The 14,464-nt window shown below is 46.3% G+C and overlaps 1 protein-coding gene across 4 annotated transcripts in view; it reads left to right on the top strand.

The window, feature by feature from the left end:
• The first annotated feature begins 440 nt into the window (after positions 1-440).
• PCDH17 (protocadherin 17) overlaps positions 441-14,464 on the top strand; it is a 195,691-nt gene continuing 181,667 nt past the window's right edge. For 3 of the 4 annotated variants that reach the window (XM_042459786.1, XM_042459789.1, XM_042459788.1), the window contains exon 1: positions 2,225-5,598. In XM_042459786.1, coding sequence (XP_042315720.1) covers positions 2,962-5,598 — 2,637 coding nt within the window. In that variant the 5' untranslated portion in view covers positions 2,225-2,961. Of the gene's footprint in view, positions 5,599-14,464 lie in introns of all 4 variants that reach the window. The other variant, XM_042459787.1, reaches the window with a different exon arrangement.

The raw sequence follows: 14,464 nt of genomic DNA, 5'->3' as shown, positions 1-14,464 counted from the left end.
CCCATTCTCCTCCCGGGCCCTGATTGGCTGCCGTCCTGGGAGGCTGGTCCTTCCTCCCGGGCTGCCATTGGCTGGCAGGGAATCCGTATCAATGTTTAAGCGGCGGCGTGAGGTGAATAGAGTCAGTCGGCGAGAGCCAGGCGCCGGGAGCGGAGGCGGGAGGAAGGCTGAAAGAGTGAAAAAGGAAGGAAGGAAGAAGGAGGAAAAGGAGAGAGTGGGAAAGGAAGAGGGATGGAGGGCGGCGGAGGGGCCGCGCTAGCCAAGGCGGCGACGCTGAGGAGGAAGCCAACTGTTGCTCCGGAGTGACTCCTCTTCGCAAAGGGAGAGCCCCACCTCGCCTCCTTCTGTGGGAAACCAAAGCCAAACAAAAAGCGGGGGAGGACATTTCATTCATTCATTCATTCATTATTATTATTATTATTATTTGGGGGAGAGCTGAGCAGTCCCCCGTTTTACCAAGAGACTGACTGCGGGATTCTGGGGAAAAAACGGAAAGACCTCAGAGCTTATGTCGGATCTCTGAAACAAACCGGGAGACGTAACGGCGGCTGCCCGCCCCACAAGAACCCGAACTTGGGAGACGCGTGTCGCCGTGGGAGCGTGGTGGAGGCTTCACACGTGACGCTCGGGGGGAAAGGAAAGGACAAAAGGGGGGGGGGCAACAGATCTCCAGCAGGTGTCCAAAGCTGCACCACGGAGCTGGAGGGATGGATAGCCTGGAGATGGTTTGGGGTTGATTATTTTTGGTGTCTCCGCTTTTATTTGAGCCCCCTGCAATTGGGGCCAGAGGGATCCTGGTTCTGAAAAGCCAGGCGAACCTCCATATATATATGAGCCTCCATATAGGCGGACCTCCATATAGAGCTCCAGTGGGGCTCCTCTTGGAAAGACAAACCCTTCCACGAAGCAGCGATACATCCCCAGCCTCCCTTCGGAAGAAGAAAACCCAGGCTGCCTTAAAACACATACTAGATAGATAGATAGATAGATACGTATAGTGTATCTACTTTGGTCCTCATCTTGCAGGCACGTTTCACTCTCGCGATCCAAACCTGGCCAAATGCGCCAAGGAAACCTAGGATCTGCCGCCTGATTATTATTATTATTATTATTATTATTATTATTATTATTATTATTATTTTAAATCCTCTTTTTCCCCCTCTCACCTCCTCTAAAAGGAAAAGGAAAAAAGGCAATCGGAGCCAAGCGCGGATGGGGCATCTTTTTTTGGAGGTGGCGATGGACGGCTGAATTGCCAAGGCGCTGTGTGTGTGTCTGTGTGTGCCTTCCTTCCTTCCTTCCTTTGCCGGTGTGATTGCGGGATTGTATGTGTGAGAGAGTGTGTGTGTGTGTGAGGCTGCTGTGTGTGGTGTCTCTCTCGCTCTCTCTTTCTCTGTCTGCCCGCCCCACCTCTGTCTCTCTGAATAATCTCTGCGCCCAGCCAGGAGTTGCCTGTTGATTTCTCTCTCGCCTTTGCAAAGGCGAGCAAAGGCGAAGAGGGAGGCGAGCGAACTGAAAAAACCCAACTGCGGAGGGCCAGCTCCCCCAGACACGCAACAGCACCACCCGCAGCAGAGAGAGAGAGAGATAGATACACAGAGAGAGAGAGGCTGAGGCAGGCGATGTGGTGGCGGCGGCGGCAGCAGCAGCACAACCACCACCACAACCATCACAACCACAACCCCCAGCAACGGAGGAGGCGGCTTGGGCTCTCCCCAGAGGACCCCCCCAGCTGGGATCTTTGAATTTGAGCCCCCCTCGCCCCCGTTTGGCTCAGCGATCCCTTCCAAATCCGGAGGAGGGAGGATTTTTATCACACACAGAGAGAGAGGCAGACTTCCCACCAAAGAAGACCTGCGGGTGCCGAGGAACTACAAATCCAAAGGGACTCATCCTCCTCATCCTCATCATCCCCGTCTCTGGTTCCTTGGCCTGGGCGGTTTCCCTGCTGCCTCCGAGACACTGTTGTTTTCTTTTTCTTTTTTTGGCCGCGTCGCAGAGAGGAGGCAAAAGCCGGGTGTGTTGTGAGTGTGTAAAGAGAGAGAGCAAGGCGGTCTTCCCGATGGCAGGCGACGAGATGCGGCTCTCCGCGGCAGCCAGGAAGCCGAGATTAGATCGCTAAATGCAGCAAAGGAAGGCTCCCTGGGAAAAGGGATCCGGAGCATCCGATTGCGGAGCCTGAGGGAGAGCTGCTTTCCCGGTTCTAGCTGATCAGACTCTTGGGCGAAGGACTCTCTCTTTTTTTCCCCATCAACCAATAATAATAATAATAATAGCCTTCCTTCCAGCCGGGTCTCCACCTCGGCGCCCCGAAGAAGCTGTTTACAAGTCGCCGCCTCAGATCTAGAAGCCACTTCCTTGGACACAAACTCTGATCCCCCCCTTTGTGTGTGTGTGTGTGTGTGTGTTTGTTTGTGTGTGTGTGATCACAGCCGCCTCTGGTGTGGCTTTTTTATTATTATTATTATTCCTTCCCTTTTTTTAAGGAAGAAAAATAATCCCATCTCTACCTGTCAATCTCTCTTTATTGGGGGATCCTGTGTGTGTGTGTGTGTGAGTGTGTGTGTGTTTAGCATCCCCCCCCTTCCAGACCCGAAGCTGCCTTTGCCTTTGCTCCTCCATCCCTTGAAGTTGGACCGCGCAAGGAGGGACTGCAGCAGCATCAAGCAAAAGGTGGAGGAGGAAGAGGAGGAAGAGGAGGAGGAGGAGGGAAAGAGAGCAGACCGAGGGGGACCCCCCTTCTTCTTCTCCCTCTCTGTCTCTCTCGCACGCACACACACACACACACACAGACCTCCCTTCTTCTCCAGCCACCGCCTCTGCCTCCCTTGCCTCTGTCCATGGTGGTGCTGGCGCTTGGCGGAGCTTCGGAAGCAACAGGTCCAGGAACTTGAAAGGGAAAGGCAAAGGAAGGGAAGGGAAGGGCAGGCAGGGGGGATCGGGATCGGCTGTCCCCCGGGGATGTCCCTGCTCCCGGCCTGGCTCTTGCTCTTCATCCTCCTGCTGCTGCTGCTGGGCTGGGCTCCCGCCGCCCTGGCGCTGAGGAACCTCAACTACTCGGTGCCGGAGGAGCAAGGCGCCGGGACTGTCATCGGCAACATCGGCCGCGATGCCCGGCTGCAGCCCGGGCCTCCGATGCAGCCGTCGGGGGAGCGTCCCCGGGGCCCGAAGGTCTCTTCCTCCTCCTCCACCTTCCGGGTGCTGGAGAACTCGGCCCCGCATTTGCTGGACGTGGACGCCGAGAGCGGGCTGCTGTACACCAAGCAGCGCCTGGACCGTGAAGCCCTGTGCCGTCGGAGCGCCAAATGCCAGCTGTCGCTGGAGGTCTTTGCCAACGACCAGGAGATCTGCATGATCAAGGTGGAGGTGGAGGACCTGAACGACAACGCGCCCTCCTTCCCCTCGGAGCAGGTGGAGCTGGACATTGCTGAGAACGCCGCCCCAGGTACCCGCTTCCCTCTGGCCAGCGCCCACGACCCAGACGCCGCCCAGAATGGCCTGCGCACCTACCTGCTCACCCGCGATGACTACGGCCTCTTCTCGCTCGACGTCAAGGCACGTGGCGATGGCACCAAGTTCCCAGAGCTGGTGGTCCAGAAGGCCCTCGACCGCGAGGAGCAGAGCCACCACACCTTGGTCCTCACTGCCCTCGATGGCGGCGACCCGCCCCGATCTGGCACCGTCCAGCTCAACGTCCGCCTGGTTGACTCCAACGACAACAGCCCCGTCTTCGAGGCCGCCTCCTACGTGGTGGAGCTCCCCGAGAACGCCCCACTGGGCACTGCTGTCCTGGACCTCAACGCCACCGACGCCGACGAGGGCACCAATGGCGAGGTGGTCTACTCCTTCAGCGGCTATGCGCCGGAGCGGGTCCGCGAACTTTTCAGCATCGACCCCCAGACGGGCCTGATCCGGGTCAAGGGCGACCTGGACTACGAGGAAGGCAGTCTGGTGGAGATCGACGTCCAGGCCCGGGACCTGGGGCCCAACCCGATCCCAGCCCACTGCAAGGTCACCGTCCGCCTCCTCGACCGCAACGACAATGCCCCAGCCATCGGCTTCGTCTCTGTTCGACAGGGGGCCCTCAGTGAGGCCGCCCCACCAGGCACCGTCATCGCCTTGGTGCGGGTCACCGACCGCGACGCCGGCAAGAACGGGCAGCTTCAGTGCCGCGTCCAAGGAGAGGGCCCTGGTGGAGAGAGCGCCGTCCCTTTTGCCCTCGAGGAAAACTACGACAACCTCTACACCGTGGTGACCGACCGGCCCCTCGACCGGGAGGTCCAGGATGAGTACAATGTCACCATCCTGGCCCGGGACGGTGGCAACCCGCCCCTCAACTCCACCAAGTCCTTCACCGTCAGGATCCTTGACGAGAATGACAACCCACCCCGCTTCAGCAAGAACCTCTACGTCCTCCAGGTCCCCGAGAACAACATCCCTGGGGAGTACCTGGGCTCTGTCCTGGCCAAGGACCCTGACCTGGGCCAAAATGGCACCGTTTCCTACTCCATCCTGCCAGGGCACGTGGGTGATGTCTCCATCTACACCTACGTCTCTGTCAATCCCACCAACGGGGCCATCTACGCCTTGCGAAGCTTCAACTATGAGCAGACCAAACACTTTGAGTTCCACGTCTTGGCCAAAGACTCAGGGTCCCCCCACCGAGAGAGCAACGCCACCGTCCGGGTCACTGTTCTTGACGTCAATGACAACGCCCCCCTGATTGTCTTGCCAGCCCTGATCAACGACACTGCCGAGCTCCAGGTGCCACGCAATGCGGGCGTGGGCTACCCAGTGGGCACCGTCCGGGCCTTGGACAGCGACTTTGGAGAGAGTGGGCGCCTCACCTACGAGATTGTGGAAGGCAACGAGGAGCACCTCTTCGAGATGGACCCCACCAGTGGGGAGATCCGTACCCTGCATCCTTACTGGGAAGAACTCAGCCCTGTGGCAGAACTGGTGGTCAAGGTCAGTGACCATGGGAAGCCCAGTCTCTCAGCTGTAGCCAAGCTGATAGTCCGGGCCCTGGCTGGCCCTCTCCCCGAAGCGGGGGAGCCCCAGGTAAATGGGGAGCAGCACCGACGACCTCACTGGGACCTATCTCTTCCCCTCATTGTCACCTTGAGCACTGTCTCCATCATCTTGCTGGCCGCCATGATCACCATTGCTGTCAAGTGCAAGCGGGAGAACAAGGAGATCCGCACCTATAATTGCCGCATTGCTGAGTACAGCCACCCCCAGCTTGGCGGAGGGGGTGGTGGGGGTGGTAGTGGGGCAGGAGGCAATGGTGGGGGCAAGGGCAAGAAGAAGAAGATCAGCAAGAACGACATCATGCTTGTGCCCAGTGAAGGGGAGGACAGTCGAGGTCCCCTCAATGTCATGAACGTGGTGAGCAGCCCTTCTTTGGCCACCTCACCCATGTATTTTGACTACCAGACCCGCCTGCCCCTTAGCTCCCCCAGGTCAGAGGTGATGTACCTGAAACCAGCCTCCAACAACCTGACTGTACCCCAGGGACATGTGGGCTGCCACACCAGTTTCACGGGGCAAGGGACTAACGTCACTGAGGCTCCTCCGAGCAGGATGTCCATAATTCAGGTAGGAGACTTTTAGAAATTCCTAGGGGCATTCTCCTTCCCTCCTAAGTTGCTTTGGGGGGGCTGCAGTGAAACCTGCCCCAGAGGCACCCATAATGGTTAATCTGTGGGTTCAAAGGTCAACCTCTGCCCATTTTCAGGCCTGATTCTCAGGTTAGTTCTATTGGTATCAGCTATGCCAACATGAAAATTCAAACAGCAGTTGAACATTGCAGTAGGCTGGAACTGGCACACATTTATAAGGTGTCAAACCATTATGTTGATCTGGTCTTTTCTGGAAGGTTGTGTTTTTTTCCCCCCAGTAGGTTTCACTGTCATGTTCCTTTGGGGAAGCAGGGGGAAAGTTCAAGGATGGATAGTGAGCAATCTACTTATCTCTATACAATGTAGATATCTATATATAGATACACATATGTATATGATATATCTATTTTATTCTGAAATTTAATTTTAGGGCACCTGCAGATGCAGCATATGTAGCTCTCCATTTGTGTATGTCAAATTTAACTCTGCAAAAATGTATGGTTTTTTTTCATATTTAGAATGCCTTATTAAAATAGAAGTATGGAGCCATCCATGCAGATGGCTATTTTATTTTATTTGACACAGAATACTATCTCTTGGAACTCCAGTGACCCACCACTGTCTCTTGAAGGATACCAAATCCAAGCATTTTTTTTAATATCAAAAAGATACCATTTGATTTGCTCGATTATAGTCTGGTCACATTCTACTCCCAGTTAAACACATCAAAGTGTCATTGATTTCCACAGAAAAATGGTTTAAGCACATGACTAACCCTTTCATTGAAGTCAGTGAGTTTTTGATGTGCTTAATATTGACTGAATGGAATGTGGTACTCCAGTTTGGGCATATATATAAACACACAAACATACATACATACAAATAAATAAATACATGCCCCAGTTTAGCAAAGCTGTCTCTTGAGTGGTGCTGAATCAATGTTCAGATTGCTTTGCTTTATTTTAAAAGACCCAGGGCTGGTTCTGAGTACATGCATGCTCAGTGTTGGAAGAATGCAGATCCAGAGGTGACTTGCAGGTATAAATGGCTGCTACAGATTGAAGACAACAGGAATTGCCTTCTCTCAGGCACAAATGCTGCCACTTCTTAAGTGCTGTAGTGCTTAGGTCTAGTGATAGCCACACATGTGTAAACTAGCCCTTAAGACTGTTTATTTTTTTAAAAAGAAACATAATGCTGAAAATGGTGCCTTTCCTTATAGTCAATGGATGAATGCTGTAGAATGGGCCAAAACCAAGTGCTTTCAAATCCCACCTAATGCTAGGAATCTAAGCACATAACTAACTTCTCCCACTGAAACTAATGAACTTTAAACATGTCTGTCTTTGAGCTGGAGGGGGTCTTATATTTCCCTGATGTCTTTATTCACAAATGGTCTTAAGAATGGAAAAGTACTAGTTTCAAATAAAGCTGTAGTTGCATTACAGGCCTTGGGTGTGTTTGAAAAGCAGGCCCTTTGATTTTTTAACATAGTTTTGCAATAGATGAGGGGATAACATGAGGCCCTCCAGGTGTTCTTGAACTACAGGTCCCATTATGCCTCCCCATTGTTTCTGCTAGTTAAAGTTGATGGGAGGTGCAGTCCAACAACATTGGGGAGGTCACATCTTCTACCTCTCTGCTTTAGTAAATGGCTTCTAGGCTGCAGTTTACCAATGTGTTTGCCAACTGATCAGAAAAAGAGCAAGGGATTTAAACTAAATTAGCTGAACAGAAGCCAGTGAGTTTAAATGGGATGTATCTGACTACTGAGAGCAGTTCTACACTTGGTGCAAAATGGTCACATTTTAGGATGGGCTATTTCAAACTGCACGCAGGAAATTTCGTTTTTGAATTCTCTTGCATATTTGAAACTATTTTTTTTTTGCACCTTAGAAAATTAGTGAATATTTTGGTGGTGGTGGTGGGGGGAGTTCATCCTATACCTGTTTGTGATGTGCTTGTTTGCTGCACTCAAGGTAACAGTATACCTCACTCTGAAAGATGAACTGATATATATCAACTGTCTTATTCTGCATACCGTGTAAATTGAATCTAAGCCTTATAGAATTCAGTTTGCATTGGCAGGCTATAGAACAGACCTCGACCTACAATTATTTGTTTCCCTTTAGACATAGAAGTTGTGGGACAATGTTTATCTCAAAATGCAATCTGATGCAAGCTACAGATAATGGCTGTTAAATTGACAATTTCATGTGTTTCGTCCCGCACTACATCTAGTATGCGTGTACTGAGTCACAAGGGAATGATATGAATGTATTAAAAGTGACAAACTCTCTTTTTTAAATGTTCTGTGCTTAAAGGGGGAAACATTTGGCTTGCTGTTGATGTGCATAAAGAAAGTGCATAAAGGATTTGAGATTCCTCTTCTGCATGGTTTTATAGACACCATGCTTATAATTTATAACCGTCTAATTAAAAATAATAATTGTAAGCCATAATTGATAGCCTTTAGAGCTGAAGGATGGGGTACAAGTACTCTAATAATAATAATAATAATAATAATAATAATAATAATAATTTGTTCTCTGCCCATCACTGCAACTTATTTGGGAGAAAGCTCCATTAAACACAAAATGGAATTGATTTCAGAGTAAACATGCATGGGATCAGAAGGCAAAAGTCACAACTTTTTGTTCATCTCTAAGTGACACTGTCACACTCTAGTGTAACCAAGAAATAGAATCTGAAATGTGTTTGTACAGAATGGAACAGGCTTTAGCTCCCACTTCATTGATGTCACTGAATGGTTGATGTCCCTTTCCTTTCTCATAGGTAGGTGAATGGCTGCTGTTCATTCCCATGGGGAAAAGTGATGTGTAGCAATTGGGAGCAATGTTTCAGTGAGGCCAAAACTTGCCCACTAACTCTGCTATCGCCAGACAGTTCCCCCTGTCTGCATCTCTCTTTAGCCTTCCATCCACAGTTACCTTTTTAAAATCATAAACAAACACTTGGCTGGACTGTGGGCACTTACCTGGCAAACTGTAGGCTCCAGATTGTCATCACTGAGTGTTTCCCCCCTTTTAATAACTATATACCTCCATGCAAGGTCACTGTGAACTGTTCTTCAACCCACTATTGAGTTGTGTTGCAGAAACAATTTCATTTTCTGCTTATCATGGATGTGTGTTGCTATCAATTAGGTGAGCTGAGCAAAACTCAAAATCTGAAATTGATTTTAACAAAAAGTGACACTTGGAGGAAGAATATTAGGTTAGGGCAGAACTGAAGGTAATTCAATTTATAATTCATGCATTTAAAAGGTTTTTTTTTCCAGTGGCACTTGTTTAAGTTATGTCTTTTTTTAAGAAAAAGGTCTGGAATAGTCAGAATACTGAACCACCCTCCAAGATACACCCATCCTTTCCCAAAACTTTTTTTTATCCAGTGTAATAGTTATTTAAATATGGAAACTTATATTTTGCTAAAACTATGTAATTTCTCTCTAGAGCAAATAATATATGTATTGATGGTACTGAATCATTAAATATTTTCATGCAGTGTAAACTCCCATTTGGTAAGCATCCTTTAAAAACAATGTACACTGTATAATATACTTTTTTTGTCCTGAGATTTATATAAATCTGAAAGAGGAATTTCTTGTCTTAAAAAGGTGTTCTGTGGTTTCTGTTAAATTTTTAAAAACCATGAATGGGAAGTTCCTGCAATATCTGATAACACCGACTGGAAGTGCAACGTCTGTAACATGTTACAAATCATTATTGAGCAATATAACTCAGTCAATGGCTCAAGTTCTCCTTTCCACTTTGGAAATCAGAGTCATAGATATCTAGATCATAAATAATGGCTGCAGCATTTCACATTTTAGAAGTTAAGACGTTTCAGTCAAATGGCTAGATGGTTAACTTGTGAAGTATATGTGTTATGAGACTAGAGGGTGAAAGTTGGATAGCTACTTCCAGTCTTCCCAGATAATAATGGAAACCTAAAACCTGGAGTTAAGATTAGAATGATAGATTATCTGAATGAAAGTTACCTTTGAGTCATCTAGTTTACTACACCCGCATTTAGGACCCTTGGAACTGCAGGCCAAGATTAGGGAACCTTTAGACTTTCAGATGGTTTGGAGGATAGCTCCAGTGCTTACTTGGCCATACTGGGTAAGACTAATGGGAGTTGAAATCCAAAACTCCTGGGAGCCAAAGGTTCCCTTCCTTTGTTTTTGTAGAAATGGCTGTCCAAACATTGTTGAAATGCAAAATCCCATAGTTCCTGACCCTTGTACTGGCTTGGTCTTCTGGAGCACAGTTCAACAACATCTGGAGGGCTACTGATCTCCCACCCTGGCTTAAAGGTATGGAAACACCATTGGATAAATTCTTCTGGCAACCTGAAGGAGCCAGAGGTACTGAGATGAAGTGTCACTAGAGAAAAATACTTTGTGGGTATGCGTCTCAATTCTGTAGGCCAGCATCTTTCAAAATGTAATTTGATACAATAAAAGCTTTAAAAAAAAATCCTCTCAAACACCAGGGCTTTTAAACAGTAAGAGACTGTATTATCATGTAATCATATGTTTAGGGGTCTTTCCTAAGGCCCAATCAGTACATGCATCAGGATCATATGGTATTGCTTTTCTTGGTGTGCACTACCTCACACTAGAGAGCAAGTATAGTGTACTGATTTGAGTGTTGGATTATGACTCTGGGAACCAGGGTTCAAATCCATTCTCAGCCTTGGAAACCCACTGGGTGACCTTGGACAAGTCACACTCTCTCAGCTCAGAAGAAGCCAAAGGCAAACCACCTCTGAACAAAGCTTGCCAACAAAACCCCATGACAGGTTCACTTTGGGGTCGCCATAAGTCAGAAACAACTTGAAGGCACACAACAACAACAAACTACAGTAATGCAGGTGGATCTTACATATGATGGGTGAAATTTTCTTGCACAAGAAAACAAGCTGTGATGGTGGATTTCTAACAGTAGCTTTTCTTCCCCCCATACTGCAGCATTCAAGAAAGTCATACACAAATATATGAAATATATTCAGTGTACTTGATGCTGATATCCCAGTAGCATGTTGCAGTATGACTCACAACTTTGTCCATATATTAAATCACTGCAGATTCAATACAGTTTGTATATCTTTTGAAGAATAAACCCTGCCCTAAATCTAAGGGTTATCCCAGCCAGAGCCAAGCCATTGAATCAATGGGGTTTATAATCAGTGCTTACTGATCAAGTTTTTCATTGATTCAATATATCTATTCTAGGTGCAACTAATAATTGGATTTAGGCTCCTGTCCCCTCAAACATATAGATCTTAGTTCTTTAAATCAGGTGTGAGGAACAGGTATCTTTTCTGATGTGGCATTGCAATACCCAACATTTCTCTCCATCATCTGAGCTGGCTCAAGCTGATGAGAGCTGCAGTCCAAAAATAGTCATGTACTACTCCCCATCCCAGTTTAACAGAGCCGTAGTACTCCCCATTCCTGCTTAATGAACAGAAAATAATCTACCCATAAAGCCCTCTGCTGATTTCTCTTTCCAAGTTCTTTTACAATTGCAGTGTGTGGTGCAGCTTTGTAGTATTAGGAAGTCTGCAAGTGTTAATGCATTGTAAATAGTAAAATCCAAATGGCCCAGCACAGCATGGCAAGTACAGTGGGGAGTTCTGATCCCTTCTCTTCACTTTTAGGATGAACTCCCACAGAAATGCAAATGCTAGCAAGCATGTCATAGACTGATTAGCTTGTGCGCTTTCCATAGTTTAGGAAATTGCCTGGTGTGCTAAGAGAGAATGACCCATGGTAGTCATTTCATACAACCAGGTGATGAAGGGGAAGAAAGAGTCACGTTTCAATTCAACCTTACTTTGAGTGTGTAATATCGTATTAATGCTCAGTTGCTCAGTGCTGAGGAGGCTGGTGAGGCAGTGTTTGTACTTATGTTGACTGGGGAAAAATGTAGCTATCTGTGGAATGTTGTTGAGTATAACTGTAGTGTGCTTCTTGTACACAATTAGCTCAGAAACTAATTTTGTAGCTTGTAACAGGTGGCTGGCATAAAGAGTACATGAATTCCCCAATGTTAGCATGTTTACTCAGATGTAAGTCCTACAAATTTCAATGGGATTTATTCCCGTGTGAGTGATTTCCATCTATAACTGTTGCTTCCAGTTCTATACTCTGCACAACAAGTTAGTTTTTCTCTTCCCTCAACCTCTAGCTGAATTTACATTTAGGGCACTGGTTCTCAAATGTTGGTTTTGCAGAAGTTTTGGACTTCAGCTTCCAGAAGCCGTGGCCAAGAGTGTGGGAACTGAATCCCAAAAAAGCCCTAAAACACCAAAGACTGAGAATCACTTCTTTAGGGTACCTTGCTCCAATATGGTCCTCCCTAAATGTTTTTATACAGTAACTCCTACAGTTTGTGACCAATGTCCATGCTGGCAAGGGCTGATGGAGTTGTTCTCATAATAATTTGAAGGGTATTAGTAATAGGGGCTCAATCTTACTTATGCAAGATCTTACTTGAAGATGGAGCCACTGGGAATTTCACTTGGTAGATTCCTGTGTAATAATAATAATAATAGTAATAATAATAATAATAATAGGTTAGCAGAGAGGCACAATAGCAAGGCCAAAAGGAAATCTTTCATGCCTCCCTCGACTCTAGGACAAGACTGAACAACTTGTCACATACCAAGCCAAATGAAGTTCTTTAGGCACATGTGGCAATTCAGAAAAGCCATAATGGTTTTTGTCTGGGATTTTAAAAACATCGCCAGGAATTATTGATAGATTACATTTGACCTGTTTTGTCTTGAGTTATATTAGGGGTTGTTGCAATTTGTTTTAATATTTCCAGAAGTGAGCCACCTCAGGCCTAAACTGCTATAGACTAAGTACCAAAAGAAATTGTAGCTCTGCATTGTCTTTTTATTATTCCTATCTCATACTCATGCTGGGTTAGACCAAAATGCTGTCTGTCTAGTAGCCCCTAACCCAGTGGTCAACCTATTTCTTTGTAGGAAGCCTACAAACAAGACATGGGCATGACTCTCCTTGTGTTCTGAACAACTGTTCAGAAGTGTATTGACTCTGATAATGTTGGAAGTACTTACCTACCATGGCTAATAGTCATTGAGAGTTCAGAGTCTGAGGAGATACTTTTTGATGTAATTAGTTCTAGTTCTGAGTCACAAGTAGTTAGTTACTTTCTTGATGGTGAAAAATAAAGTAACTGGAATTGTTACTTATAAAAACAACATCGAACTGCTGACATACCAGCAGATTTGCAAAGTGCACCTAAATATATAACTTCTGTAACTACAAAACTAAGGTCATTATATTCCAAAAGTAATTACATGATTGTCTCTTTGCAAATGGAAATTAATTATGCCTCAGTTAGTTAGTTACTTACAAACTCTCTGAAAGCCTTATTTTTAATTAATATCCCCAATCCCCTTTTAGAGCCATCAAAATTGACAGACATTTATGCATCTTGTGTTAGTCAGTTCCACATTTTAACTATGATCTGTATGGAAATGTATATTCTATTCTTATAGGTACTTGGAAAAAAAGGTCAGTTCCTCTGTCTTGAATCTTTCTAGTACATATTCCCATACACGCACTTTCTTCATTCCAAGCAGGCAGCAAAACCAGTGTTTCTGGTAGGCTATGGGCAGACTATGCTGCATATGGGTAGAGCCCTGTATCTGTCTAAGTGTATCTACACTGTAGAAATAATGCAGTTTGACACTTCTTTAACTGCCATGGCTCTGCCATGAATCTTGGCATTTGTAGGCTTTGTAAGGCACCAGCACTCTTTGGCAGAGAATGCTAAAACTACAAATCCCAGGGTTCCATAGGGTGGAGCTACAGCACTTAAAATGGTGTCAAGCTGCATTATTTCTACAGTGTAGATGCAGCCTTTGTCTTAGTGGGTAGTCTTGAGGACATTGTAAGTATTCTTACTAGCATTGCCATGTGGGTGTTTAGAAGTAGTTCCTGTACCGTTTTCTTTAGATCTCCCACCCCATTGCTCAATCTCAAATTTCGTCAGTAGCTACAATTCACATTTGCAGTAAGGAAAATCCCAATTGCAAAGGAACAGTGAGTACTCTTAGTGCTTGTTTCTTTGAGGCATGGTGCATCTGACCAGTATAGTCTTTACTTTTTTCCTATACTAACTAGTTTTCCCAAGCTGTGATGTAATCTCCATTTTCAGAGGCAGTATATGTTGGAATTCAAGTAAATGAGGACAAGGAACAGAGAGGAGACATGATCTACATTTTCCCAGAAGCCTCTCGGAAACAAAATAGACTTTAGTCTGCTCCAGTAAAGCAGTTCTTGAGTTCTTATGCCCACACGATTACTTAAGTAAAGCTAAAGGGAATTGTTCTGTTTCTTGTAAATGAAAGTATACTTGTTTGTGAAATCAGGCTGGGGGTGGGGGTTGTGTGGATAACTGCATTAATTTCATGCTAATGGAGGTGGGTAGGGGGAGGCTTGTTTTTGTTTTTGGCAAACAAGCCATACTTTCTTTTCCTCCACGTTTGTAAAAGAGATAAAAGAGCTGATGGATAAAGGGAAAGTGGGAGATATAGGTTCTTTAAAGTGACACGACAACAGCACTGAAAACTATCTACATATGCAAGTTGTGTTGATGATCATACAGAATATTTACGGTTGTACTTATGATGTGGTGTTGAGAGATTTGTAAATATAGCAGGCGCTGAGACAGAAAAAGAGAACCCCAGCTACAGCTTTTTATTGAACACTGGCAACAACAACAAAAAAACCCCCTCATTTTGCAGGGAACTCTCAAGCTGAGAATCACCACAGTTTG

Source organism: Sceloporus undulatus, chromosome 3 (genome assembly GCF_019175285.1).
Source record: "Sceloporus undulatus isolate JIND9_A2432 ecotype Alabama chromosome 3, SceUnd_v1.1, whole genome shotgun sequence".
Classification (NCBI taxonomy): Eukaryota; Metazoa; Chordata; class Lepidosauria; order Squamata; family Phrynosomatidae; genus Sceloporus; species Sceloporus undulatus.
Note: the sequence above shows the minus strand (reverse complement) of the source record. Positions and strands in the feature narration are given on the sequence as shown.